We start from the raw sequence: 25,159 nt of genomic DNA on the forward strand, positions 1-25,159 counted from the left end.
CAGGACTGTGTTTCTTCAAGGCACAGCTGATAAGAGGGACCATGGAGAGCAGAGCCATTTGATATAAAAATAATAGCAGCAGTAGTGATAATAATAATAAAATCATATCTAACTTAAAACATCCTGATGTGGTAAGGACAACATAATGATAATAAAAATAATATCCCTTTATGCGTTTTGGCCAGACCCAGAAACAAAATGACCATGACCCACCCCAGAAAGATGAACAAGCCACTTACCACAGGAACACGGGCATTTGGCTCAAATTCTGTGGAATCAGCATCTAAAGATGAAGAAATGAGGTCAATAATTCACCAGTATTGCTGAAAAATATGTTAAGTAATAAGAATTTTTTTAATAAAGGGTTACTAGCAAGTAGCAGGCCTACCTCTCAAGTTCAGGCAGTTTCTTGCAAACTCTATCACTGCTAGCTGCATGCCGAGGCAAACTCCTATTTGAAAAAGCATATACATAAAGCAAATGAGCAGCTTGTGTATTACTTCCTATTTCCTGTTCTTTCCTTTCCTGCTCACCTCCTTCACTTAGAACGCAGGCTCGGACAGAGCAACACTGCCTGCCGGGCTCGCTCCTGTGCCCTCTGCACTCAGAGCATGTGTGGCAGAGGCAGGAGGCCACCCGGACTTGAGGAAGAAGGAATTCGAGGTCAGAAAGGGGCAAGAAAAGACAGGGCAAGGTCCCGAAGGCAAATCCGCCTCCTCCCAAATTTTCCTCTAACTCGAGACATGTGAGAGGGACGCGGGGCTGGCCCAGAGCACCCGATTCCGCCCAAGGAGGTCTACCGACACCCCAGCTCAAGAGGGAGACTTGACACTCCCTCTTCTCAGAGGGCAGCCTGAGGCTGGCCAGCGGGCTGGGATCTAAGGGGCGGGAAGTGGGCGCCAGGTGCGGGGCGCAGAACAGGCCTATACGGTTCCTGCGGGAACAGCAGCAGCTGGGGGAAGCCGGCATCTGCACGGCGGGCTCGGGCAGGCTGGCGAGCAGGGAAGGCAGGTGCGGGACGGAACGGAACAGACAGCCCGATGAGGAGGAAAACAAACACGTGCGTAGCCCCCAGCCGGCTGCGACAGCGATGGGCCCTTCACCCATCTCCACATCCAGCAATTCTCTCCACTCAACAAACGCCAAGGAGCATTCCAGATGTTTTTATAGACTTATCTAAGGTATGCAAGGGACTCATCAGAGAAGGGCAACCAGTATACTTGGCCCGAAACTGCTGAGTGCTTTAAGGGGGAGGAAGTTCAGAAAGTTCCAAATGGCTAAGACATAAAGAGACGCTGCGTCAAACAGAAAGCTCAAGAGTTGCAAACTATCTAACTACCCCTGCTGCTCTTTAAATAAAGTCTTTTAAAAAAATAAATAAATAAAATTTGAACAAAGACATTAAAAAGACTTGGCTCTACCAAATTTTAGCAGAGCTCTTCCTGTGACGTAGGATGGTCTCTTCTAGCTGGAAGTGGTGAAAAGATGAATTTGGGTGAAAACGGTATACACAGCAGCTTCTCTCAGCCTCTTGCTACCCAACCAGAACAGTGCTAAGTTCTCCCAGGCCAACAGCCTTTTCTACAAAGGGCCAGACAGTAAAGATTTTATGCTTTGCAGGCTGTAGGCCTTGAACTCTGCCACTGCACCATAAAAGCAGCCACATTCCATATGTAAACACATTGGTGTGCTTTATTCTAGTAAAATCTTATTTACAAAAACAGGACAGAGTTTGCTGGCCCCCATGGCAGACTGTTTGGCACTTGAATATTCAAATCTGAGTTCACACCTTTCCTGTTAACACATTCTATGAAATGTTACCCCTACTACTAGATATCAACAATCTAAAAAAGTCATCGTTAGGATGCATAATCTTGAGTTTTACCCAGGAAAGGGATCTTCTTTGCCCGTGCCCAGGAAATGGCCTGGAGTTTCCCCAACGTTCCTCGGATTCCGAAGCCTCCAGGCACAAGAACACCACTGCAATCAACATAACACAAGGGTGAGCTTGACATTATTTTTCTTTTTAAAACTCTGATTTTCAGGGGTAACTGGGTGGCTCAGTGGGTTAAAGCCTCTGCCTTCAGCTCAGGTCATGATCCCTCTGCTTCTCCTGCTGAACTCTCTACTCTCATGCTCTCTCTCTCTCTCTCAAATAAATAAAATCTCAAAAAAAAAAAAAAAGGTTAAGATCTCTTACATAATCAGAGAGAGTTAAACTGGTAAAATCAGCCTAAAATTTCAATTGCTAATTAAATAGTGGCACATGAAAGTCTCCTGGCTAACAGACACTTCAGAGACCTTTTAGGCAAACACTCATTGGAGAAGACAAGAGTTCAAGGACTAACTGGGAGAGTCATTCTACCCTCACAATACCGTGTTGCCCCCAAAAGTTCTGTCGATTACTTATAAAATAAAACCTACAATCAAATGATGTAAAAAAGAATATATAACCAAGAAGGAAGAGTTGCGTCCTTGTACTTTAACTGTGCGTATGTAAGATCCATTTCTGTATCTTTCAGTAGAATCAACCCCCTTTCTCCCTAATATCAGATCCCCATCGTCCCCCAAAATAAAACCCACTTTGACTGCACATGCCACAAAACATGAACGCGGCACATTTCAAAGGACATGAGGGGACGATGCAGCGTGACCACCCTTAATGACCACAAGTATGACAGACTACCTTTCAAAAATGCATAAAAATTAGGAATTGGGGTCAATCAGATCGTTATGGGAAAAGCACAATGGCATTCTCCTAACTGGTATGGGCAGTCCTTGGCACTCACTCAGCTTTGCATAGCTTCTGCCAAGCCTCATGGAATTTCACAGGGTCCTCAGTTTCGGTGGTCTGTTCTAGATCAATGGAATCTATGTACTAGAAAAAAAAAGAAAGAAAGAAATACATACATATATATCCAATAGATTAAAAACACACTTAAGAAAAATAGATACTTAAAAAAAAAATTAGATACTCGAAAATACTGGAGGCATCTAACCCTATGACCCAACTCTTGCAAACACTACAACGGTCACTGAGGATAGAAAAGCACAGTCTCGTCTTGGGGCTTGTGCAGTCTTCCAGGAAGACTACAGAACCCAATACCCAGGCACGCACACCATAGCATGACAGTGGCCACGAGGGGCAAAGAGAACGCTGTGGAAATAAGTGGGAGCCACACTTAATCTAGACGGAGACACTGCAGGGAAGATGGGAAGAAGCACCGTGGGGGGAGGCCTCTGGAGAGGTGATGCCCGAGCAGCTCAGCCCTCGAGGGGGAGCCTGGGTGTGCGCTTCGCGAGGCCAGCAGGAAGCTGTGTGGGACGCGCAGGGAGGAGGGAGGCAAAGAGGAAGCAGACAATGGGGCGGTCACTCGGGGGCCCTCAAAACAGACTCCACCCAGGGAGAGAAGTTTGCCCTTGAAGCCACTGGAAAGTCTTAAGGAACAGAGAGAACAGAGAGAGAGAGAGATTTTAGAAGGATCACAGCGCTTTGAGGTGAAAAAATGGAGCGAAGAGAGCACAGCAGGCCGGAAGCTGCTACCGGACGCCAGGCGACGGAAGCAAAAGTGGTCTTTCGCGCAGACGCGAAGTGCTCTAAAAACAATATGGCGAGACCATAACTCAAATAGGACTTCGCAGAAGCGAATGTCAACTAATTCTGTCAACTGGAAAATTCATGTAGGACGACTCCTAGGTAGGTAACAGTCCCTATAGAACTATATTATTTTAGTATTTATTCTGTAAAAATGACTATCTGACCATATTAACATACAACCTTGTAAAGGCTTTATAAAATTGGTAATCTAACAATTTTTCTACTGCTCTTTTCTTTTCCCTACGAGGGGCTTGGGGACTCGGAGGATCGGGAAGAACAGGAAGTGAAGTGCTCCTTGGAAAGCCACAGATCCGAAGCGATTACGGACGTGCCTGGGTGGCTCAGTCAGTTACGCGTCGGGCTTTTGATTTCGGCTCAAGTCATGATCTCAGGGTCATGAGATCCAGCACCACGTCCAGCTCCCTGCTCAGCGCGGAGCCTGCTGGAGATTCTTCCTCTTTCTCTCCCTCTGCCCCTTCTCCTGTGCTCTCTACCTCTCAAAAATAAATAAATAAATCTTTTTTTTTTTTTTTAAAGTGATTAGGACAAGAGGAGGCTAGAAACATGAGAGAAAAGTCAGATCGGTCCTAAGTTGGAAGTTACTAAATTTCTTAGATGCATACATGTATGTATCTTTTTGCGGATTATATAAATACTTCACCACTTAAATCAAGATCGTAAGGCTTGGGGCGCCTGGGTGGCTCAGTGGGTTAAGCCTCAGCCTTCGGCTCAGAACATGATCCCAGGGTCCTGGGATCCAGCCCCGCATCTCTCTGCTCAGCGGGAAGCCTGCTTCCCTTCCTCTCTCTCTCTCTGCCTGCCTCTCTGCCTACTTGTGATCTCTGTCTGTCAAATAAATAAATTAAATCTTTAAAAAAGATAAAAGGAATATCATTAAATATAACATAGATACGTATGTCTAGAAAGCTATGCATCAAACTGGGAACAACAGGTACAGCAGAGAAGCAGGGTTTCAGGGAGGAGGGATCTCCCACTTTCTGCATTTTAGATGATGCTTTGTTTAAATTTCCTACACTGAACATGCGCTACTTCTGTATGTAACAAAGACAAAGTGTAGACTCAAGCTATATATATGAAGTTCCCCAGAATTCCTCGCATACACCTTTCCCCTTTGCTGACTTCTCTCTGTATCCTCTCAGTGGATTAAATCTTAGCCACAAGTTGGGCTATACACTCAGTACTGTGAGTCCTGGTGACATCAATCCCGGCGGAAGTCTTGGGGATCCTTCAACACAACACAAGATACCACAGTGAATGACTGAACTATGTGGAAGACCAGCAAGGGCTCACCATCAGGTTCAATTTGTGGTTGATGGCCAAGGCTGAATGTTCCAGGGCTTTGAACACGGAGGCGTAGCAGTCCCTGAGTTTGGTGTATTTGCCAACCAAGGCTATGGAGCACGTTTTCTGCAACCTTTCATACCTGAGATGAAAGACCAGCTTAAGGGTTATATGCATGTAATATAACATCACAAATATAATGACAGCCACTGTTCTTATCTCAAGGCACCTCTTAAAACCTGAAGGGCAGATGAGCCTCGAACTTGATGTACTTGACTCAAATCCCCACTCCACTCCACCCCTGCTGAATGAAAATCTGAGTGCCAACAGATTGCAAAATCATAAGCAACCCCAATGTTGGCTTACATAAGCAGGCAGAGACATAAATCCACGGAAACTGTATCAGAGAAACAGTTAAAACCATTAAAAGTAAAAAAGCTCTCCTCATCTCATAAAAATGAGCTGTCCTTATACTCATTGATAAGGTGACACTGTATAAGAAAAATGCATTCTGAATGTCAACAGGAAACATTTCAATATTAACTTTATAAGGTGACGTTGTATAAGAAAATGCATTCAAACTGTCTACATTAAAAACGGTTACAGTTCCAGCAGGCCCACAAAGGAAGGTTATTCATGGCATGTCTGAAGAATGGCACTAAGAGAACTATTTAAAATATTACAAGCCATTTACATCATTTTTATGAGAAAATTCCATTCCACCTAAGATGTTCAATCACATTTTACCACTAAAGACACAATGTTTACTGTTGCTTTTGTTAGGAACACTGTACAACGAACATGAAAATTGTCCGGTCTGGTCCTATGTATGTAGAAACGTCATCTTGGGGCTGAAGATGTTTTAGGGCCTGGAAGCAAACCCTTCCCCAAATACCTTAGAACAGAAAGGGTGCCGTGAGCGGGAACATTCCTCGCTCACAGGAGAAAAATGCAGAAGCGGCTAAGAAGTTCAAACTGACAGTAAAGGTGACTTCCGAGGAAGGTGACTAAAGAACCTCAGAGAAGTTAAACTGCTAAACCGAATTTTACGTCACTCGGGAGACTGCGTGGCTGCACAGGCTCCCCCTCATCCCTACATAAAGGACACTGGTGACAAAGCAAGTTGGTATCAAGGCAAGATTCCAATGCAATGTCAGAGGGAAGCGCTGTCCACGCCAGGTTTGGGCCTGGGGAACTGGTGATCACAACCACGTTTGAGCACATCTGCTGGAATGAGCCCTTCTCCCTTATTCTCACGCCGCCACAGAAGGGAGGATGGCCCAGGGGCAAGGGCTGCCATCCAGGAAGGTTATGTATCCTGAGCGCACTCCCCTTGTGCTGTCTTCACTCTCGGGGCCTGCAGGTGAGGCTCACGTGGCCTGTCCGGACCAGCCAAGCTCTCACCTGCCCTGGACCTAACTCCAGGCCCACTTTGCAGGCCCGCTCCACACGCAGGTCCCCGGGGAGGTGAGCTGTCTCCACTTTGTCTGGGGTCCCAGAAGAGCTCTGCCATCCAATTCAACCAGGGACCCCTGGCCTCTGGACAGCACTGGATCTCCATGAACAAGGCTCCCCTTTGACCCCTGCTTGCTGCCTTGTATCTCTCTACAGGCTGTACTGAAGGGACAGTACCTACCATCATTACCAATAAACCCACGACACCACTAGAAACCGATGCTCAATATTCCTTTTGCTTAAAGACTGTGGTGAGCTGAATGGTGGCCCCCAAAACCTATGTCCTCCAGAACCTGTGGATGTGACCATATCTGGAAGAAGGGTCTTTGCAGATACAATTAAGTTTGGACAAGCATCCTTATACAAGGTTGGGGGGGGGGGGTGGGTAGGCGGAGAGAGAGAGAGAGAGAGAAGTAGAGAAGTGGAGAGACACAGAGAAGGCCACGTAATGACAGAGGCAGAAAGTGGGCTCCCTTGGAGCCTCTGGAAGAAACCAATCCTGCTGATGCCTTGGTTTTGAACTTCGGAACTTCACAACTGATAGTTTATGCCACCCAGTTGGTAGTCACTTGTTCCAGCAGCCAAGAAACTGACATGAAGAGCAGACACTGGCTTTTAAAAGCACAGCACCTCGGAGTATAATTTAGAGCAATTTCCAATAAAAGGAGTTACAGACTAAAATTTCTAATGCTTAAAGAGGATCAGCCCCAAGCTACTCAGAAAATTCCCCCAAAGCTACTAATTCCTTAAGCATTCTGGAGGGCTGGAGTTTAACTGTATCATCGTGCAAGACAGTACTCAAGTTCAGAAACTGCACTTTGGCCCTGATTTTCCTTGTCCCAGAGATTCAAAGACACTTTTTTAAATTTGTAAGTGACAGGGCAAGAACACTTCAATCTACTGATCATCTACCAAAGTGAGTGATTTCGTCACCTTCAAACCACTTTAATTATTGTTACCAACCTCCGTAACCAATACTCAGCGCCCAATGCGAGATTAAGGTCTTACGTGTTTTCTCTCATCATTATCACAATGTGGGTACTAGTTATATATGGGTGCCAGAGAGGTTAAGTAATCTACCCAAACGCACACAGCTAGTGAGAGGAGAAGCTGGGATCTCAATCCAGAGTGCCTGATGCCAGAGCTTACCTTTTTTTTTCCAATTGAAATACAAGTGACAAATAACATTATATTCGGTTCAGGGATACAACATAGTGATTCAGTGTTTGTATGTATCACGAAACGATCACCACAATAAGTCTAATTAACATCCGTCACCACACAGTTACAATTTTTTCTTATGATGAGAACTTTCAAGATCTACTCCTTAGCAACACCAGAGCCGACGTTTGTCACTGCTGTCCACTACCTAAGCAGCACAAAAAAGCCAGGCAGCCAGGACTTTATGGAGTGATGCCTTGTCTACATTTAGTCAAAGAAAATAGGTGACAGGGATTTAATTTCCACATGAACTTCCAATGAGACAAGCCTTGTTGAAATTAATATCGTTGTCTGAAAGCTAGAACCTGTCTGAGGTTTTAATAACAATGCTGCCAGTTAATAACTCCAGGATGGAGCAATAATGACAGAGCCTAAACCTCTCATTTAAAAGGGATTTACTTTAGGAAATGTTAGCCAAGTCTTTAAAAACAAGCAAAACAGGGGCACCTAGCTGGCTCAGCTGGAAGACCTCGTGACTCTTGATTTCAGGGTCCTTGAGTCTGATCCCCACATTGGGTGTAGATACGACTAAAAAATATATAAACAAACTTAAAAAAAAAAAAAACAAGCAAAACAAACCAAAAAATCTGTGACATTTAAACCCATTTAAAATGTTTGGAAACTGAGAAATCAATCAATCCATCAAAAAGTTTCCAGATTTTGAAAGAAAAAAAAAATCATTCCAGAATCCAAATTCCTTCTATTCACTTTCATTTAAGTAGGACAAAATCAAAAGCCCCAGAAATCTTCAAAGAATACAGCAAAACACTCTACCAAAGTATTAAAGCTTTAGATAAATCCATACCAAAACATATACATACAGAAAGCTGAATGTGACATAGGTATCCTTTAAGGTATGTCTCAATCCTACCCCCAAACCCAAGAATTATTATTAAAGATTACATCAATAATTCCTTTCACGTACCTGTCAGCCATATTTCTCCACTTGAAAAGCAAATGACTTGCAGAATCACCAATGGGCAGATCCAATCTCTCTTTAAAATATTTAACAATGCCTTGTTCCTCCAAAAGCACAGGCACTCGATATGTGGACGAAACATCATGGATACATATGACCTGTTTAATGATGATAAAACACCATATTTAAATGGAACACCTCAAATATGCCACAAGAAGGAGTTCAAGAATGAGCCAAAAATCAAGAGACATGTAAGTTTATTTATACTGAAGAAAACCAAGAGCCCAGTGATCCAAACAAGAGGCAGAATTAACACAAGCTTACTTTGATCTAATTATAAAACACTTTGAACACATTATTCCAATTCTGGAAACATGGATGCCATGATAGAATCAATTCTATATATATATATATATATACATATATGGTCTTTGTTCTCAATTCCTGGCACAAAGCTTCAAAACCCTTTGGAAATTCCTGAGTGACAGGTGCATCTTTGTTATGCCAATGAGGCGACTCCTGGTGGCCCCTAGATGGCTTCAGGATGGGAGGTGGTCACGAGAAAACCCAAGCAGGATTGGAAACTTTCAGCCCCCTGACCTCCAGGGATAATAAGGGGGCTGGAAAATGAGTTTGACCTTGAGCTTGGGATCCTCCCATGCTTTGCCCTGTGTATCTCTTTATCCGGCTGTTCCTCCACACTATAATCAAACTGCTGGTAATAAGTATAACATTTTCCTGAGTTCCATGAATCATTCTAGAGAATTATTGAACCTGAGGGGGTTATGGGAAGCCCCAAAATCTGTAGTCAGCCAGGCAGAAGTGTCGGTGGCTCAGGGACACTGGAAACTTGTGGCTGGTGACTGAAGTGGGGGGCCGTCTTGTAAAGAACTCAGCCCTCAGTATGCGGAACCCCACTCCAAGTGGTTAGTGTCACAGCTGAACTGCAGGACCCCAGCCGGTATCCGAGAATGAGTATTGACACATGGATGCTTTATGGGTCAATACCTAAGACACATGGCCTAAGGCATCATCTAAGTCCAAGCTAAAGCAGTAACATTGAATATGTGCATTGTGTCTTCTCAGTGTGGGTGTGTGGTTCGTGTGTGTGGGGGCTCGTGTGTGTTCATTTGTTGCTGTTGCTACTGCTGCCTACTCTCTTCCCTTAGATAAATTTTCAAGCACACACTGAACCCAGTCAAAGCAATTAGTACACCTGTTTGAACGGCGCCTTCCAAGGTGGTACGGTTGTTTTTCACACTTACCCTAACGAGCTCTCACCGCTGTCTCGAGTATATCTAAGGGGCCACTGGCAGGCATTTAAGGATCTGCCACATTCTCGGGACGCCTGGGTGGATCAGTGGGTTAAGCCACTGTCTTCGGCTCAGGTCATGATCCCAGGGTCCTGGGATCGAGCCCCAAATCAGGCTCTCTGCTCAGCAGGGAGCCTGCTTCCTCCTCTCTCTCTGCCTGCCTCTCTGCCTGCTTGTCATCTCTCTCTGTCAAATAAATAAATAAAATCTTTAAAAAAAAAAAAAAAAAAGGATCTGCCACATTCTCAATCAATGCCAAGAAATGTTCTGCTCATTCTGTGTGTTCAGTTCTTCCCAAAGCTATAGCTAAATCCACTCCAAAGTTCCTAAGCTATTTGCACGCCACCAACTTGATACCTAGGACCACTGCGCCTCACTTGTGCATTCACTGAAGCAATCCGAAGTGCCAAGATGCCACTGACATAAGCTCCAGCTCCGCTACTAATTACAACTAAATCTCTGGGCAGCCCAAACTCCCATGCTGGAAGACGTGGCATGTGGAACTCTTTACTCATTCATGCTCCGGTCCAGAGAGAGATTTTTTTTCAAATGTCATGGTAACGACCACATCCAGAGAGATGCCTCTGACCCTCCATTCCTTCCACAGGAAACCAGAGAAGAAGATCTTTAAATGCCAGTTCACTAGGAACCAAGAAATGGGAGCGTTAACTCACATCAGAAAAAAAGATGTGCTGAAAAATGGCTAATAAACTAGCCTGTGGGCTGCTGGGATAGAATTCTTCGTAACTATCGTTCTATCGAAAACAGGCTTTGGGGGCGCCTGGGTGGCTCAGTCTTTAAGCGTCTGCCTTTGGCTTAGGTCATGATCCCAGGTTCCTGGGATCGAGCCCCACATCGGGCTCCCTGCTCAGTGGGAAGCCTGCTTCTTCTCCCTCTCCCACTCACCCTGCTTGTGTTCCCTCTCTCGCTGTCTCACTCTCTGTCAAATAAATAAATAAAATCTTAAAAGAAAAGAAAAAACAGGATCAGTAGGGTTAGAAATTTGCACACTTCCCTTCTCAGAGCTCTCAGTAACCCAACTCTGAAAACTTTATCAGTCAGGAGGCTGTGTGACCCTGGTATCCTGGATCCAGAAATCCTGATATAGAAATCTGAGGCGATGATTTTTAGGCTTCAGAGAAACCAGGGCTAAACTGAAGAAAACAAAAGTCTCTCCAGGGGCGCCGGGGTGGCTCAGTGGGTTAAGCCTCTGCCTTCGGCTCAGGTCATGATCTCAAGGTCCTGAGATCGAGCCCCACATCGGGCTCTCTGCTCATTGGGGAGCCTTCTTCCCTCTCTCTCTCTGCCTGCCTCTCTGCCTACTTGTGATCTCTCTTTCTCCCTGTCAAATTTAAAAAATAATAAAATAAAATCTTAAAAAAAAAGAAAGATTTAAAAAATAAAAGAAAAGAAAGAAACCTGAGGCGATGATTTTTAGGCTTCAGAGAACCCAGGGCTAAACTGAAGAAAACAAAAGTCTCTCCAGGGGTGCCTGGGTGGCTCAGTGGCTTAAAGCCTCTGCCTTCAGCTCAGGTCATGATCCCAGAGTCCTGGGATCGAGCCCCACATCGGGCTCTCTGCTCAATAGGAAGCCTGCTTCCTCCTCTCTCTCTGCCTGCTTCTCTGCCTACTTGTGATCTCTCTCTGACAAATAAATAAATAAAATATTTAAAACAAAACAAAAGTCTCTCCAAACCTCACCCTTTTCCTGAGCGCCATTCATACCACCTTTTAAACTATAGCCAACCCTGAGCCCTTACACGGAAGCCTTCTTGCAAACAAGAGACAGATAAGAGAATGAAAGAAAAAAGAAAAAGCTCTCCAGTACCCAGGTGGAAAGTCTCGCAGGACAGAGGACTTGAGCCCAAATCACAGTACGGTTCCTAGAGCAAGGAACAGAACTGAGGCCACTGAGGGACTCAGCGGCGACGGTGTGAACGTCCGTGTAACGTGCGGTCTGGGCAAAGTTACGCTGTAACATGGGCAAAGGAGAAATTGGAGCGAAAGCAGGCAGTGGCCTAGAAGCACAAGACAAACAGAAAACAAGCAGGCTTCACGGGCTTCTCTCCCTGGTTCGAAAGCCCTCCTGGCTTTGTCCCTGTAACATAAGCAGTGATGATGCAAAGAGATCATGATCTAGGTAAGGAAACTGGGAGTCTCAGGTTGTTCACTGAAGGACAAGGAAGCTGGGGCTGGCTGGATATGACTCTCCCAAGGCTTTCCTAATTAGTGCCATGAAAAGTAGGACAGTCATTCCAGAGAGTCCAAACATTCGCGTCTGCAGAACTGCCTACCTGCAAGTCATTAAAAGGCAAAGAGCAGCACTCACCTGTTCGGGGTTCACGTGACAAAACATAGAAATCTTTTCCTTCGCAGCCATCTCGATGGGCGTTGAACTTCGGCAGACAATCTGTCAAAGTCGGGTGTGCACAGGTCAGCAAGCAGGAATCGGGTTGTTCCTGCCACCGTTCGTTTGCGGGAGGAGGCTATGTTAATTTCTTCTTACAACCGGAGACTTGACTGAGTGCGTACCAGTTCATTCTGGGCAAGTCCATGGGACTATTAGAAACACCTGAGCGCTAATGTGACCAAGTGTAATCAACTCGAGTCCACCAGGAAGGGCTCAGAATGTCAAGGCATCTCTCGTAAACAAGAGTGAAGGCTCACAAATGCCTCTTTTACAGGAGCTGAGCTAGAGGGGGGCGTGGCAAGCGTTTTCTCTAAAGGGCCAGGCAGTAAACACTGTAGCTTTTGCAAGTCAAGAAGCTACCGTCCCGGGGCGCCTGGGTGGCTCTGTGGGTTAAGCCTCTGGCTTCGGCTCAGGTCATGATCCCAGGGTCCTGGGATTGAGTCCCGCATCGGGCTCTCTGCTCAGCAGGGAGCCTGCTTCCCCCTCTCTCTCTGCCTGCCTCTCTGCCTACTTGTGAACTCTGTCAAATAAATAAATAAAATCTTTAAAAAAAAAAAAAAAAGAAGAAGAAGAAGAAGAAGCTACTGTCCCAATTACTCAATTGTATCCTTGTAGTACAAAGGTACTGTGGACAAATGTCAGAGACAGGTGGTACCAAATTCCAATGAAGCTGTATTTACAGGCAGCAGGCTGGAGGCCCTTATTTGCCAACCTCTCATCTAGACTGTTGGTCATAACTGGATTCCGTATTACGAATAAGAGCAATGACAGCCCACCCTCGTGGGTGTCAGGAAAATCCCCAAGGACCCACCTTACACTAAGGGACCCAGGGACTGTAAAAATGATGGGACATTGCACTTGCCCAGCTGCCCATGTGGCCAATCACAGGGGGACATGGAGGAGAAGAGACTGTCAATTTAGAAATGTGTGGAGTGACCGCTGAGGTCTGGAAATAAGCCTTCCCTGGCGCCCAGATACAAAGAGCTCAATGTCACAGGAACCACTTGAGAAATAAAAAGGACTTAGCTGATGTTACAGATCAAGAAATGAAGGTCCTAGGGACGCCTGGGTGGCTCAGTGGGTTAATAAAGCCTCTGCCTTTGGCTCAGGTTATGATCCCAGGGTCCTGGGATCGAGCCCTGCATCGGGCTCTCTGCTCAGTGGGGAGCCTGCTTCCCTTCCTTTCTCTCTGCCTGCCTCTCTGCCTACTTGGGATCTCGCTCTGTCAAATAAATAAATAAAATCTTAAAAAAAAAAAAAAGAAAGAAAAGAAAAAGAAAGAAATGAAGGTCCTATTCCAAGAAATTTATCCATTCTCAGTAACTCACCAGATCAGGAGACAGGCCCAACCCCCTCAGTGCACGAACACTGTTTTGTGTGGGCTTCGTTTTTTGTTCTCCGGTAGCACTGGGCTGAAAAGAAATGGGTCACTGTTAATATATTGGATATTTAGCTCTTCTGCATAATTAAGGGCTCCCTAGTTTAAAATGTGGAAAAAACAGGCAGACAGTCTCTCCTTTGCTGTCCTGCCCGCTGTTCCCTTGCAGTGTATTCAATAAACTTCTATCTCCTTTTAAAAAAAAAAATGTGGAATAAACAGAATATCACAGGAAGATATATAGAAGTTGCTTATCTGGAAAGCTCACCTGGGGGACAAGGCTAACATGGATATTACAGAAATTCTCTTTTTTGGCTTTAAACTGGAATTGTCTGAATGCTTCCACAAACGGCATCCCTTCAATGTCTCCAATGGTGCCACCCAACTGGGAACAGAAAAAAAAAAAAGACACAAGTGACCTTCCACTGTATACAGACTAATAGAAGCATTATTAATAAACAGTGAGCGCAAGAACAGAAGTTTATAAATATACTAAAAATCATGGAATTGTATACTTAAATCTGTTGAAATTTATGATAGATAAATTAAACCTCACTAAGCTGACGCGAAACAGAAAAGCACTGTACATCTCAGAAAGACAGACTGGAGACTAGAAAGGAAACTAAGAAGAAAGGATGCAGGATAACATAGCCAGGTAAGCAGGTAAGAGAACAGGCAGAGCATCAAGAAGGGGAAAAAAAGCAAGGTCAAGGAGGGCTTTAAGGGGTGCCTGGGTGGTTCAGTCTGTTAAGCTCTGACTCCTCGTTTTGGCTCAGGTCCTATTCTCGTGGTCCTGGGATGGAGCCCCAAGTCAGGTTCCATGCTCAGTGGGGAGTCTGCTTGAGATTCTCCCTCTCCCTCTCCCTCTGCCCTTCACCGCCCAAAATAAATCAATAAATCTTTATTTTGTAAAAAGATCTTATCTATTTATCTGAGAGTGAGAGCACAAGCAGAGGGAGCAACAGAGGGAGAAGGAGAAGCAGGCTCCGCACCGAGCAAGGAGCCTGATGTGGGGCTCGATCCCGGGACCCCAGGATCATGACCCAAGCCAAAGGCAGACGCTTAACTGACTGAGCCACCCAGGCACCCCAATGAATAAATCTTTTTTCTTCTTCTTCTTCTTTTTTTTTTTAAGATTTTATTTATTTATTTGACAGAGAGAGAGAGAGTTCACAAGTAGGCAGAGAGAGAGGGAGAAGCAGACTCCCTGCTGAGCAGAGGGCCCGATGCGGGGCTCGATCCCAGGACCCTGAGATCATGACCTGAGCTGAAGGCAGCGGCTTAATCCACTGAGCCACCCAGGCACCCAAATCTTTTTTTTTTAAAGGAGAATTTTAAGAATGACCTGATTCCTGTGTTTATAATACTATACTGCCTGTTGTGTGGAGATATGGACTAAGTTAAGTAAATGAATTCTTCTATCACTGATTCAGTTGAATTTTACAGATAGTAAACCCCCCCCACCCAGAAAAATGGGGATCATTATAAAGCTGACAACACTTCACCTCACCAAGATTGAAAAAAAAAAAAAAGTGTACAAAAAAGGGAAGGCTTTTTTTTTTTTTTTTTAACAGTTTATTTATGTATTTGAGAGACAGAGCACAAACAGGGGGATCAGCCGGCAGAGGAAGAAGCAGACTCCCCGCTGAGCAGGGACCATGATGCGGGGCTTTTTCCCAGGATGCTGACATCATGACCTGAGCCAAAAGTAGATGCTTAACCGACTGAGCCACCCAGGCACTCCAGGAAGGCTTTAATGGAAGGGAATTCATAAGCAAGTGAAAAGATCCAGAACACAGGCCACTGAGGAGTGAGATCAGCTAGTTTCTACCCGTGGACCATGTGGAAGGTAGAACGCAAATCCAGTGACGCTATGAGAAAAGGTGGGAGCCGGGCCTGCCTCTCTTTCTCTCTCTCTCCCTCTCCATGTACACACACACACACACACACACACCCCTCCTGCAGACTTCTGAACAGTCTCGGCAATGGTGGTATTACTCGAATTAACTACTATTAAAACGTGCTGCCTTTCTGAAACAAGTCCTTCCAAAAGCCCCAGTGATATTCTTGACAGCGTAATCCTTTGACAAATGTTAACTTAATTTACAATGTGCTTCCAGCAAGTACAGCATTTTTTTTTTTAAAGATTTTACTTATTTATTTGACAGCGAGAGAGGGAACACAAGCAGGGGGAGCAGGACGGGGAGAAGCAGGCTTCCCGCCGAGCAGCGAGCCCGATGTGGGCCTCAATCCCACAACCCTGGGATCATGACCTGAGCCAAAGGCAGAAGCTTAATGACAGAGCCACTCGGGCGCCCAAGGCGTTTTTTTTAATGTAAGGCATTTTAAAATAAGCATTGACTTTAGGATAACATTTGCCTCAACCTACTCATCCTCATCATACTTAAATACTTTAAGACTATCACAAGGATTTTAAAATTAATTCTCTAGCCTTTGAGGATCTACTGCACACTCAATACTATAAATGAGGTACTGAAAAGAACTTAAGACAACGGTGCTCCTGAGGAGCTCAGAATTTATCAAGGAAAATTAGGCAGCGCTAAAGAACAATAATCCAGAGTAAAACTTGGGGTTCCCAGCCGGCTCAGTCATTAAAGTGTGGGATTCTTGATCTCAGGGTCATGGGTTCAAGCCCCACATTTGAGTGTAGAGAGTACTTAAATAAATAAAACTAAAAAAAAAAAAAGGTGGGGGGTAAAACTTAGGCGCTAATTGGAATGATCTGGATGCTGATAAGAGATCATGGCGGGATCAGTCCCAGAATCCACTATCTTCTTTGGCTTCAGCTACCTGAGTAGGTCCAAAATCTACTAGGAGCCCCAACCTCTCTTCCCAGCACAACTGGGTTGTGGAGCCAACCCGTCCTTGACATCATGGATGACTCAGCAATGACTCAAACTTCGCATGGCCCAAACAGAACTCTCCCTGGGCCCGTTTCTCTGAGTGTCTCCTATTCTTAGCGCAAGTGTCTCTTCCTACTAACTAGCTCAAGCTGGCAGCCTGGAAACCATCCTTGATCCCTCCCTTTTCCTCATCGGATCCAGCCCGGTGGGTCATACCTGCAAAACCTCTTGAAAATCTCTCCACTGCTCTCTATATCTAGTGCCAGCACCTTAGACACCCACGCCAACGCCGCCTTTTGCCAGGACAATGGCAGTAATCTAAACCAGGGGGTGGTGACTATGGCCTGCTGCTTGTTTTTCTATATAAAGTTGTATTGGTTGGCACAGAGCTGTGACTGTTTACTTACACACTGCCTATGGCTGCTTTCATACTACAACAGCAGACCTGACTCTCTGCCCGCCTCCCAATCTAAATGGCCTCTGAGCTTCTACCCTCTTCCGTGTTACCATCAAATCATTTGTCACATACCAACAGATTGACCTTATAAAAACTCAGAATACAAAAAAACAAAAATTTTTTTGAATCTCTCTCTCCTGGGGCGCCTGGGTGGCTCAGTGGGCTAAAGCCTCTGCTTTTGGCTCAGGTCATGATCTCAGGGTCCTGGGATCGAGCCCTGATAGGCTCTCTGCTCAGTGGGAAGCCTGCTCCCCCCACCCCACGCCTGCCTCTCTGCCTACTTGTGATCTCTGCCTGTCAAATAAATAAATAAAATATATTTTTTTTAATTTTTAAATATGCCACTTTGCCATGAAGATTATTTTGAGTTAAAAGCAATCAAAACCCAGCAGATTCAGGAAAAGTTCCCTCCCTCCCTCTCAACTACTTACAATACATTGGAAAGTGGAGAATCCAGGTACCAGGAAGAGAGCCATCACCAGAGATTCCTCTTTACCTAAGAAACTAAGCGCATAACAGGGAAGTCTTTGTTGTCCAAACATCTTTGCCTCTCTGCAAATGGTCTTCCTCCCCTCTGTAACCTGCAGGCCTCTACCCTCTCCTTGGTTCAGGATATCATGTTAACTTCATTTTGCCTGTCTGCTTTGGAATCTCTCATGTTCATATGAACTTTCTGTACAAATGTAACTAAACCACTGTTTGATTTTTCTCCTATTAATCTTTTTAATGTCAGTTTGATTTTTAGACCAGCCAGAAGAACCTTGAAGGGTAACAGTAAAATTTTCTCTCTCCAACAGGGTTTAGCTTAGTGCTCATCCCAGGACAGAAGGGTCTCAAAATTTAATTATAAGCCCTAGGTAACAGCATTCTAGTACCTGTTATCATCATTATAATGGAATCAAACTAAGGAATCTCAGGACTACACTGCTACAGAAAAAAATTATTCTTCGGTAATTTTAAGTCAGATAACAAAACATAATTAAAATTCAAGCTTCCTGGGTATGGAACAGATGTGACCTTTCTGTAGGAGAATGACAAACTTAATTATGAAAATCCTAGAAATACCACATGCAATCAAGAAATTGGCAGGGGGTGAGGGGCTGAAGTCCTTGCTCACCAACTGCAATGTACCAGAATCTAATGAGAAAAAATGTTGGGGCGGGGGTGGGAAAAAGGCCTGCACTTAAACTAAACCATATAGGGACATCTGTTTTGTCATAGGTGTACTCCGGTAATCAACAGGCAATCAAAGGAAAAAAAAAAAAAAAAAAAAAGAGGCAAAAACTTTAAACTTTATCCACTTCTGCCCTCACATGGCTTATAATGGTACTGCACTCCCTCAGCCAATTTGGAAGGTTAGAAACCTTCAGTATTATAACTAGAATACGTTAATTATTTCCCCCACACAACAAGGAAAATATCGCCTATAACAATATTTTAAGATTTATCCAGAGTTGAAATCGAAGCAACAGCAAATTTATGAGATGTGCAACGTCTGCTTTGCTTTAAGGAAAGGATTCTTCTTTTTTGAAATAAAGAGAGAGACAGAAAGAATTTATTTCGTTAAGCCAAGCATAAATTATTTCAGGCTTATGTGGAGATGACCTGGACTTCTTAACAAATAAAGACTGTTAGCTCCACTGATCTGAAAAGTAAGAGCCTCACAAAAAGGCTTTGGAGACATTTCAACCACATCTACCCGCTTAAAACTGAAAATTTGCTTGATGGCCCTTCTTCAAAAGCTTAAATCATGCACAAACACAAATGTTGAGCACAACTTAAAACGAACCCAAAAGGATGCCTGACCTAGTGTCCAATAAGCCAAAATAAACATTAGGGTTATATGAAGAAGGAGTTATGCTGGGGACAACTTGTCAGTTTCTCCGTTTCCATCAAATTAAAAATGAAGACCATGAGTCCCAGAGAACAGGAGTCAGATCACATTTGCATTTAGAGGCCTAGCAGCTATAATCGGAGCTAGTGCATATTAAGTACTAAATTAATGCTTTCTAAGCCAAAAAAGTCCATTTAAGAGCAGGATGGAAAACTAATAATAAAGACCATAGACGTAAAAGAACAATTCGCAAGTACAGACCTAAAATGCTTCCCTGTTGTTTCTTGGGATGGAAATTTCAGTTTAATTTGAGATGTCATTGGGGCACCTGGGTGGCTCAGTGGGTTAAGCATCTGCCTTCAGCTCGGGTCCTGATCCCAGGGCTCTGAGATCGAACTCCAAGTGGAGCTTTCTGCTCAGCGGGGAGTCTGCGTCTCACCCTACTCTTGCTCTCTGTCTCGCTCTCAAATAAATAAAATCTTTTTTAAAAAATATGAGATGTCATTGAGAATTCTTGATTTTATTGTACAAATGCAATCTCCAACAATTAGAGTCTGAATCTATAGTATACATCTTTGTAAGATGAAGGCTAAGAGAATCACATGTACTGACCCCAGAAGGAAACATAAAAGCTTTCTTCAAGGATGATTCTCAAAAAATAATAGACAGAAAACTGAGAACATGAAAAAGAAGTGTTAAGAAGGCTCATCCTCAGGTCAAATTGGGCTTATATTTTAATGTTGTTCAAAGACAGCTCGATTTTAGACTAAAAAAAAATAGATTTCCCCCAAGTCAGAAGGGGTGGGGGAGGGCAACGAGAAACGTTCTAAGGATGAGGGCAAGGCTCATTCTGGAAAGCTTCACGTCTGAGGAAAACTGCTTGGAAACAGGGCAGTGAGGGTACCCGCAACTATGAGATCTCTGCAGCTGCTCAGAACCCCCTTCCTGTATGGCCTGCTCTGGGTCTTTTGTGCCCCAGGCGCCAGGGCCAGCTTCTCCCATCCTGGTGGCATGGGCCTGGATAAGAATCTAGTGCACGACCAAGAGCATTATCATGAAGCATCTAGAAGGTATCATCAACATACCAGAAGCAGAGATGTCCCCACAAGGACTGCAACTCCATTATTTCAAAATGCATGACTATGATGGCCATAATTTGTTTGATGGACTAGAACTCTCCACAGCCATCCCTCACGTCCAAAGGACGAAGGGAATGAACAGGTCCCACCAATGAGTGAAGCTGAACTGATCAACTATGAGATATAAGAGAAATGGGACACACTGTAGTCCCACTGGACAAGGGCTTGGTTAAAGAATCCTTTTAAGAGTATTGGATAATCACAGGGTACCTGGGTGGCTCAGTGGGTTAAAGCCTCTGCCTTCGGCTCAGGTCATGATCCCAGGGTCCTAAAATCGAGCCCCACATCCGGCTCTCTGCTCAGCCGAGAGCCTGCTTCCTCCTCTCTGTCTGCCTGCCGCTCTGCCTGCTTGTGATCTCTCTCTCTCTCTCTCTGTCAAATAAATAAATAAAACCTTAAAAAAAAAAAAGTACTGGATAATCAGAGCATCAAGTACTAACCCTAACCGCTAGTCTCTTGGTTTTCATTCATGCTACCTGTAAAGTAAGACAAGATCTGCCAAGTGGACACTCTTTTCAGTAAAAGGGAAGGACTAGCATAAATACCAAATGTTTCCCCTGGTGGATCCTGCCTCTTCAGGTAAACGTGGTCAGTATTCTGCAAAGGTCACCCCAGGCCTGAATGATGATATGCCCCTGGATAGGGGAATATTAGGCTATTTCAAAGCCACTACATAAGAAGGATGCCAGATCTTGGGGCGCCTGGGTGGCTCAGTGAGTTAGGACGCTGCCTTCGGCTCAGCTCATGATCTCAGGGTCCTGGGATCGAGCCCCGCATCGGGCTCTCTGCTCAGCGGGGAGCCTGCTTCCTCCTCTCCCTGCCTGCCTCTCTGCCTGCTTGTGATCTCTCTCTGTCAAAAAAATAAATAAAATCTTTAAAAAAAAAAAAAAAAAGAAGGATGCCAGATCTGGAGTTCGGCCTTAGAGTCTAAGATTCTGCATCTTCTGGCACTTTGGAAATGATGCACCATTGACCTATGCAATTAATAATTTTTAGTGTTTCAGTATGTTATAGAAGGACTGCCACATCTTTTACGTCTTCTTCAACTTAGGAGAGACCTTGAATTTGAAAGTGTTCTTTGTTCCAATCATTAGTAAATGTTTTAGCTTTCTTAATGTTTGTATTTAACCCTTGCTTCTAGGGTCGCTTCGTTTTGGCGGTTGAGAAACTATTAGGAATACAAGGACTGTATCCTTTCTGCTGGGTGCTGTGGGGGTGGGGGTTAAGCTACCAGCTGGTCTTGCCTAAATGAGGAGTGAGATCACCAAGTACCTATTCCTGCAAGCTAGATTTAAAAGGAATGGTGTTGGGGCACCTGGGTGGCTCAGTGGGTTAAAGCCTCTGCCTTCGGCTCAGGTCATGATCCCAGGGTCCTGGGATCAAGCCCCACATCGGGCTCTTTGCTCAGCAGGGAGCCTGCTTTCTCCTCTCTCTCTGCCTGCCTCTCTGCCTACTTGTGATCTCTGTCTGTCAAATAAATAAATAAAATCTTTAAAAAAAATAAAAGGAATGGTGTTTAAATGTCCTCGTCTAGCTTAAACATGTGAATGCTTTCCGATCAGGAAAGATGAGAAAAAGAATCCTAAGAACTCTTAACAGTGCAAATCTCAATAATGGTTGAAAATGACAAGCAGCGGCACACTGTGGTTTGGTTTATTGGATGTGGTGAATGTGCTGGGATGGAAAGCCCAAAATGTTGGTTCAGTGGGGGGGGGGGGGGGCGCTGCATAGAATTTGATGTAAGATGTATAGAGACTTATGACTTATTTTCCTTATTAAAGTATTCCTATAAGAAATCATATGTATTTGTAAAAATGGTTTCCTGTGTCAAATATTCGTGCAAACAGAGCCGAACTGTAAACTATTCTTTTAATATTCAGTTATTTTGAATGATTTACATCATGACTTCTGGATATATGAAAAATAAAAATGATGAAACAAAAAAATGGATTTCCCCCTTCTCCTTTTTTGTGATTATTAGTTTTTAAAATGTATTTTTTTAAAAAAGAAGAGCGGAGGCAAAAACATCTATACACATGACCATTTGGAAACTTTCCTGTGATTAATAGTCTTAAAAAAAAAAAAAAAACCCAAACCAAAAAAAAGCCATTCTTCCACATACAAAAACTAAAAGAAAGGAAAAAAAATCTCTAGAAACGTTATAAAAATGGTCAGGTTTAGAAAATTGATAATACTTTGGGGCCAGAGACTGGTTCTTTGGGGTAAATGGACATATTTTGATTTTTTCTTTGTTTGTTTTATTTTAAGATTTTATTTTTATTATTTATTTGACAGAGAGACACAGCGAGAGAGGGAACACAAGCAGGGGAGTGGGAGAGGGAGAAGTAGGCTTCCCACTGAGCACGGAGCCTGATGCGGACTTAATCCCAGGACCCTGGGATCATGACCTGAGGCAAAGGCAGACGCTTACGCGGACACATTTTGGATCCTTTACCTTTCCTATTGCTAGGACAGCAAAAACCAGTGAAAGTGCTAGGCCAGCACTATCCAATAAAAATAAAAACATAATCTTAACATTTTTAGTTGCCACACTTAAAAGAACAAAAGAGGAGAAATTAATTTTAACATTCTATTTTATGTAGCTCAATATATCCAAAATGTTATTTTGACATATCACCAATTTTGTAAAAAGTATGAGGTATTCTACATTCTGGTTTTTTTTTTTCATGCTACCTTTTAAGCTCAGTGTGTATTTAAAATCCACAGCACATCTCAACTAATGCAACTCCTGTCAATTTGATTCTTAGTCTGACTAGAAGGACCTTGAAGAGGACAGGAATCTCGTTCCCCAACAAAATCAAATTGTTCAAAAGCACTGACAGTAAAAACCAGGAGTCCTGTACCCCACCTCCTCCACTTCCAAATCCGGATTCCTCAAGGGAAGCATTTTAAGTCTTCTGTTCATGATTTCTTCCGCTAGTTTCTATCACATCTCCAAACAGCATCTCTCTCGACTCTTTCTTGACTTGGCCCATTTCAGACACCTTCTGTAATAACACAAGCTGACTTCCTGCTGTGATAGATGAGGCTCGAGTTCTCTGCTGCCCCATCCCCAGATCCTAATCTCAACTGTTGGCTGTACTGGTTACTTTCCTAACCTGAGACATTTTTACCTCTTTTTCCGCCAACTACTACCGGTACCTGTAGCTGCCTCACAGTGGACAATGAAGTTCTCCTCTCCCTCCGTCCCTCTCCGGCAACCCTCCGCATCTCCACCTCAAAGCTGACATTTACAACCCTGCTTTGAAGCCTTCTCGGATGCATTTTGAGGATCTAAAACCCGAGAATCAATAAACAGAGTGACCGCGTAAGTCTCCCTCACTGTAGAGGCAAGCTATGCCCTGGTTCTCGTATCAGATGTTATTCTTCCTGGAGCTTTTACCTGCCTTTCTCTTTCTTAAATGATTTGTCTTTACCTTTGCCTCGGTCTGTTTGCAAACTATACACTGTATTAGATGTTAAGTGTGTTCTAAAGGAAGCCAACTTCGTTATGCAAGTATGTTCAGTTGATAAGACTTCATTAAGCTGTGTACCTGGGATATGTGCACTTTTCTGTGTTTATGTTATACTCCAATTTTTTATTTATTTTTATTTTTAATTTTTTTTATATACTCCAATTTTTAAAAATTCTAAAGGAAGCACCCTCCCTTTTCCTTGTAAATTGTGAAAGAAGAAATAGGAAGGGACGGGCGCCTGGGTGGCTCCGTCGGTTAAGTGTCAGCCTTCGGCACAGGTCATGATCCCAGGGTTCCAGGACCAAGCCCCGCATCGGGCTCCCTGCTCCATCTCCCTCTGCCCGATTCATGCTCTCTCTCTGTGTCAAATAAATAAATAAAATCTTTCAATAAAAAGAAAAGGAAAGAAGAGAAACAGCAAGGGACAGAAAATTTTGCATAGCACATTTACACATTAATATTATCAACCATACTATTATAGCAGTACAATATATAGTTAACGTATGATAGTACAGCGCATTTATGTTAAGTTTATCAGCTCTGTTAACAAAATGGACCTTGCAGATAGCCTAGCATCGTCTGTGGACTCTGACAGTGATGACAATAAGAACAGCTCACACATTTTGAACACTTCCTGAACACCAGACATGCCAAGTGCTTTATATAATTGCACTTCTTCCTCCCAGCAACCCTGTTAATATCATCTGGCTTTTACTACAATATTGCATTGTTATCATATTGTTATAGTTGAATACACTGAAGCTTTAGAAGTAATTTGCCAAAAGTCACACAGGCGTCTTAATAATGGCTAATAAATTTTGAGTACTTGCTATAGCTCTGACACCATTCTTTTTTTTTTTTTTTTTTAAAGATTTTATTTATTTAGTTGACAGAAAGAGATCACAAGTAGGCAGAGAGAGAGGAGGACGCAGGCTCCCTGCCGAGCAGAGAGCCCGATGCGGGACTCGATCCCAGGACCCTGGGATCATAACCTGAGCCGAAGGCAGAGGCTTTAACCCACTGAGCCACCCAGGCGCCCCATTCTAAGCACCATTCTAAGCACTAAGTGTACTGACTTATTTAACCCTCAAAACATTATCCCCATTTAGCAGATGAGTAAACTGGGCTAAGGTCACCCAGCTGGTAAGTGACCCAGCTTGGCTATGAACCCAAGTTGTCTGGCTCCAAATTCTTAACCACAGAGCTCTACCCCACTCAGAGGTGACAGCAGAAATCTGAATTTGGACAGACAGTCCCTAGGAAATAAATTTTTCATTATTCTGCTGTCCTACCCAGCAGTTAGGTCTGCTGACATTTAGACAAGGAGTACAAGCACGTTATTCTCATTCATTGAGAGGAAGGGAAATAGTAAATAAGCCACAAGTTCAAATACTATGCTCTTTCTTTAAGCAGCTAATACTCACTTTTCACCTCCAAATCGCGTCCACCATCACATTTCCCTCAGTCTCTCTCTACTTCCAAAGCGTGTTGCAAATATAGTTAACCCGCTTTTTTTTTTTAGATGTTTAAATTTATTTATTTGATGGGGTGGGGAAAGAGGATCACAAGTAGGCAGAGAGGCAGGCAGAGGGAGAGGGGAAAACGGGCTCCCACTGAGCAGACAGCCTGATGTGGGGCTCGATCCTAAGACTCTGGGATCATGTCCTGAGCCAAAGGTAGACGCTTAATAGACTGAGCCACCCAGGCGCCCCTACAGTTGACCCTTGAACAACATGGGTTTAGACTGTGTGGGTCCACTTATATATGGATTACTTTTTTTATAAATATGGCAC

At 43.9% G+C, this 25,159-nt stretch overlaps 1 protein-coding gene across 3 annotated transcripts in view; it reads right to left on the minus strand.

Moving 5' to 3' along the window:
• Nucleotides 1-25,159, minus strand: part of CTPS2 (CTP synthase 2) — a 97,881-nt gene that overhangs the window by 58,793 nt on the left and 13,929 nt on the right. For all 3 annotated transcript variants that reach the window (XM_032330185.1, XM_032330183.1, XM_032330184.1), the window contains exons 5-13: nt 13,865-13,981; nt 13,547-13,630; nt 12,138-12,218; nt 8,502-8,653; nt 4,910-5,042; nt 2,790-2,878; nt 1,886-1,980; nt 389-451; nt 240-283 (exon numbers count right to left, since the gene is read on the minus strand). In XM_032330185.1, coding sequence (XP_032186076.1) covers nt 240-283; nt 389-451; nt 1,886-1,980; nt 2,790-2,878; nt 4,910-5,042; nt 8,502-8,653; nt 12,138-12,218; nt 13,547-13,630; nt 13,865-13,981 — 858 coding nt within the window. The remainder of the gene's footprint in view (nt 1-239; nt 284-388; nt 452-1,885; nt 1,981-2,789; nt 2,879-4,909; nt 5,043-8,501; nt 8,654-12,137; nt 12,219-13,546; nt 13,631-13,864; nt 13,982-25,159) is intronic.

Source organism: Mustela erminea, chromosome X (genome assembly GCF_009829155.1).
Source record: "Mustela erminea isolate mMusErm1 chromosome X, mMusErm1.Pri, whole genome shotgun sequence".
In the NCBI taxonomy this organism is placed as follows: domain Eukaryota; kingdom Metazoa; phylum Chordata; class Mammalia; order Carnivora; family Mustelidae; genus Mustela; species Mustela erminea.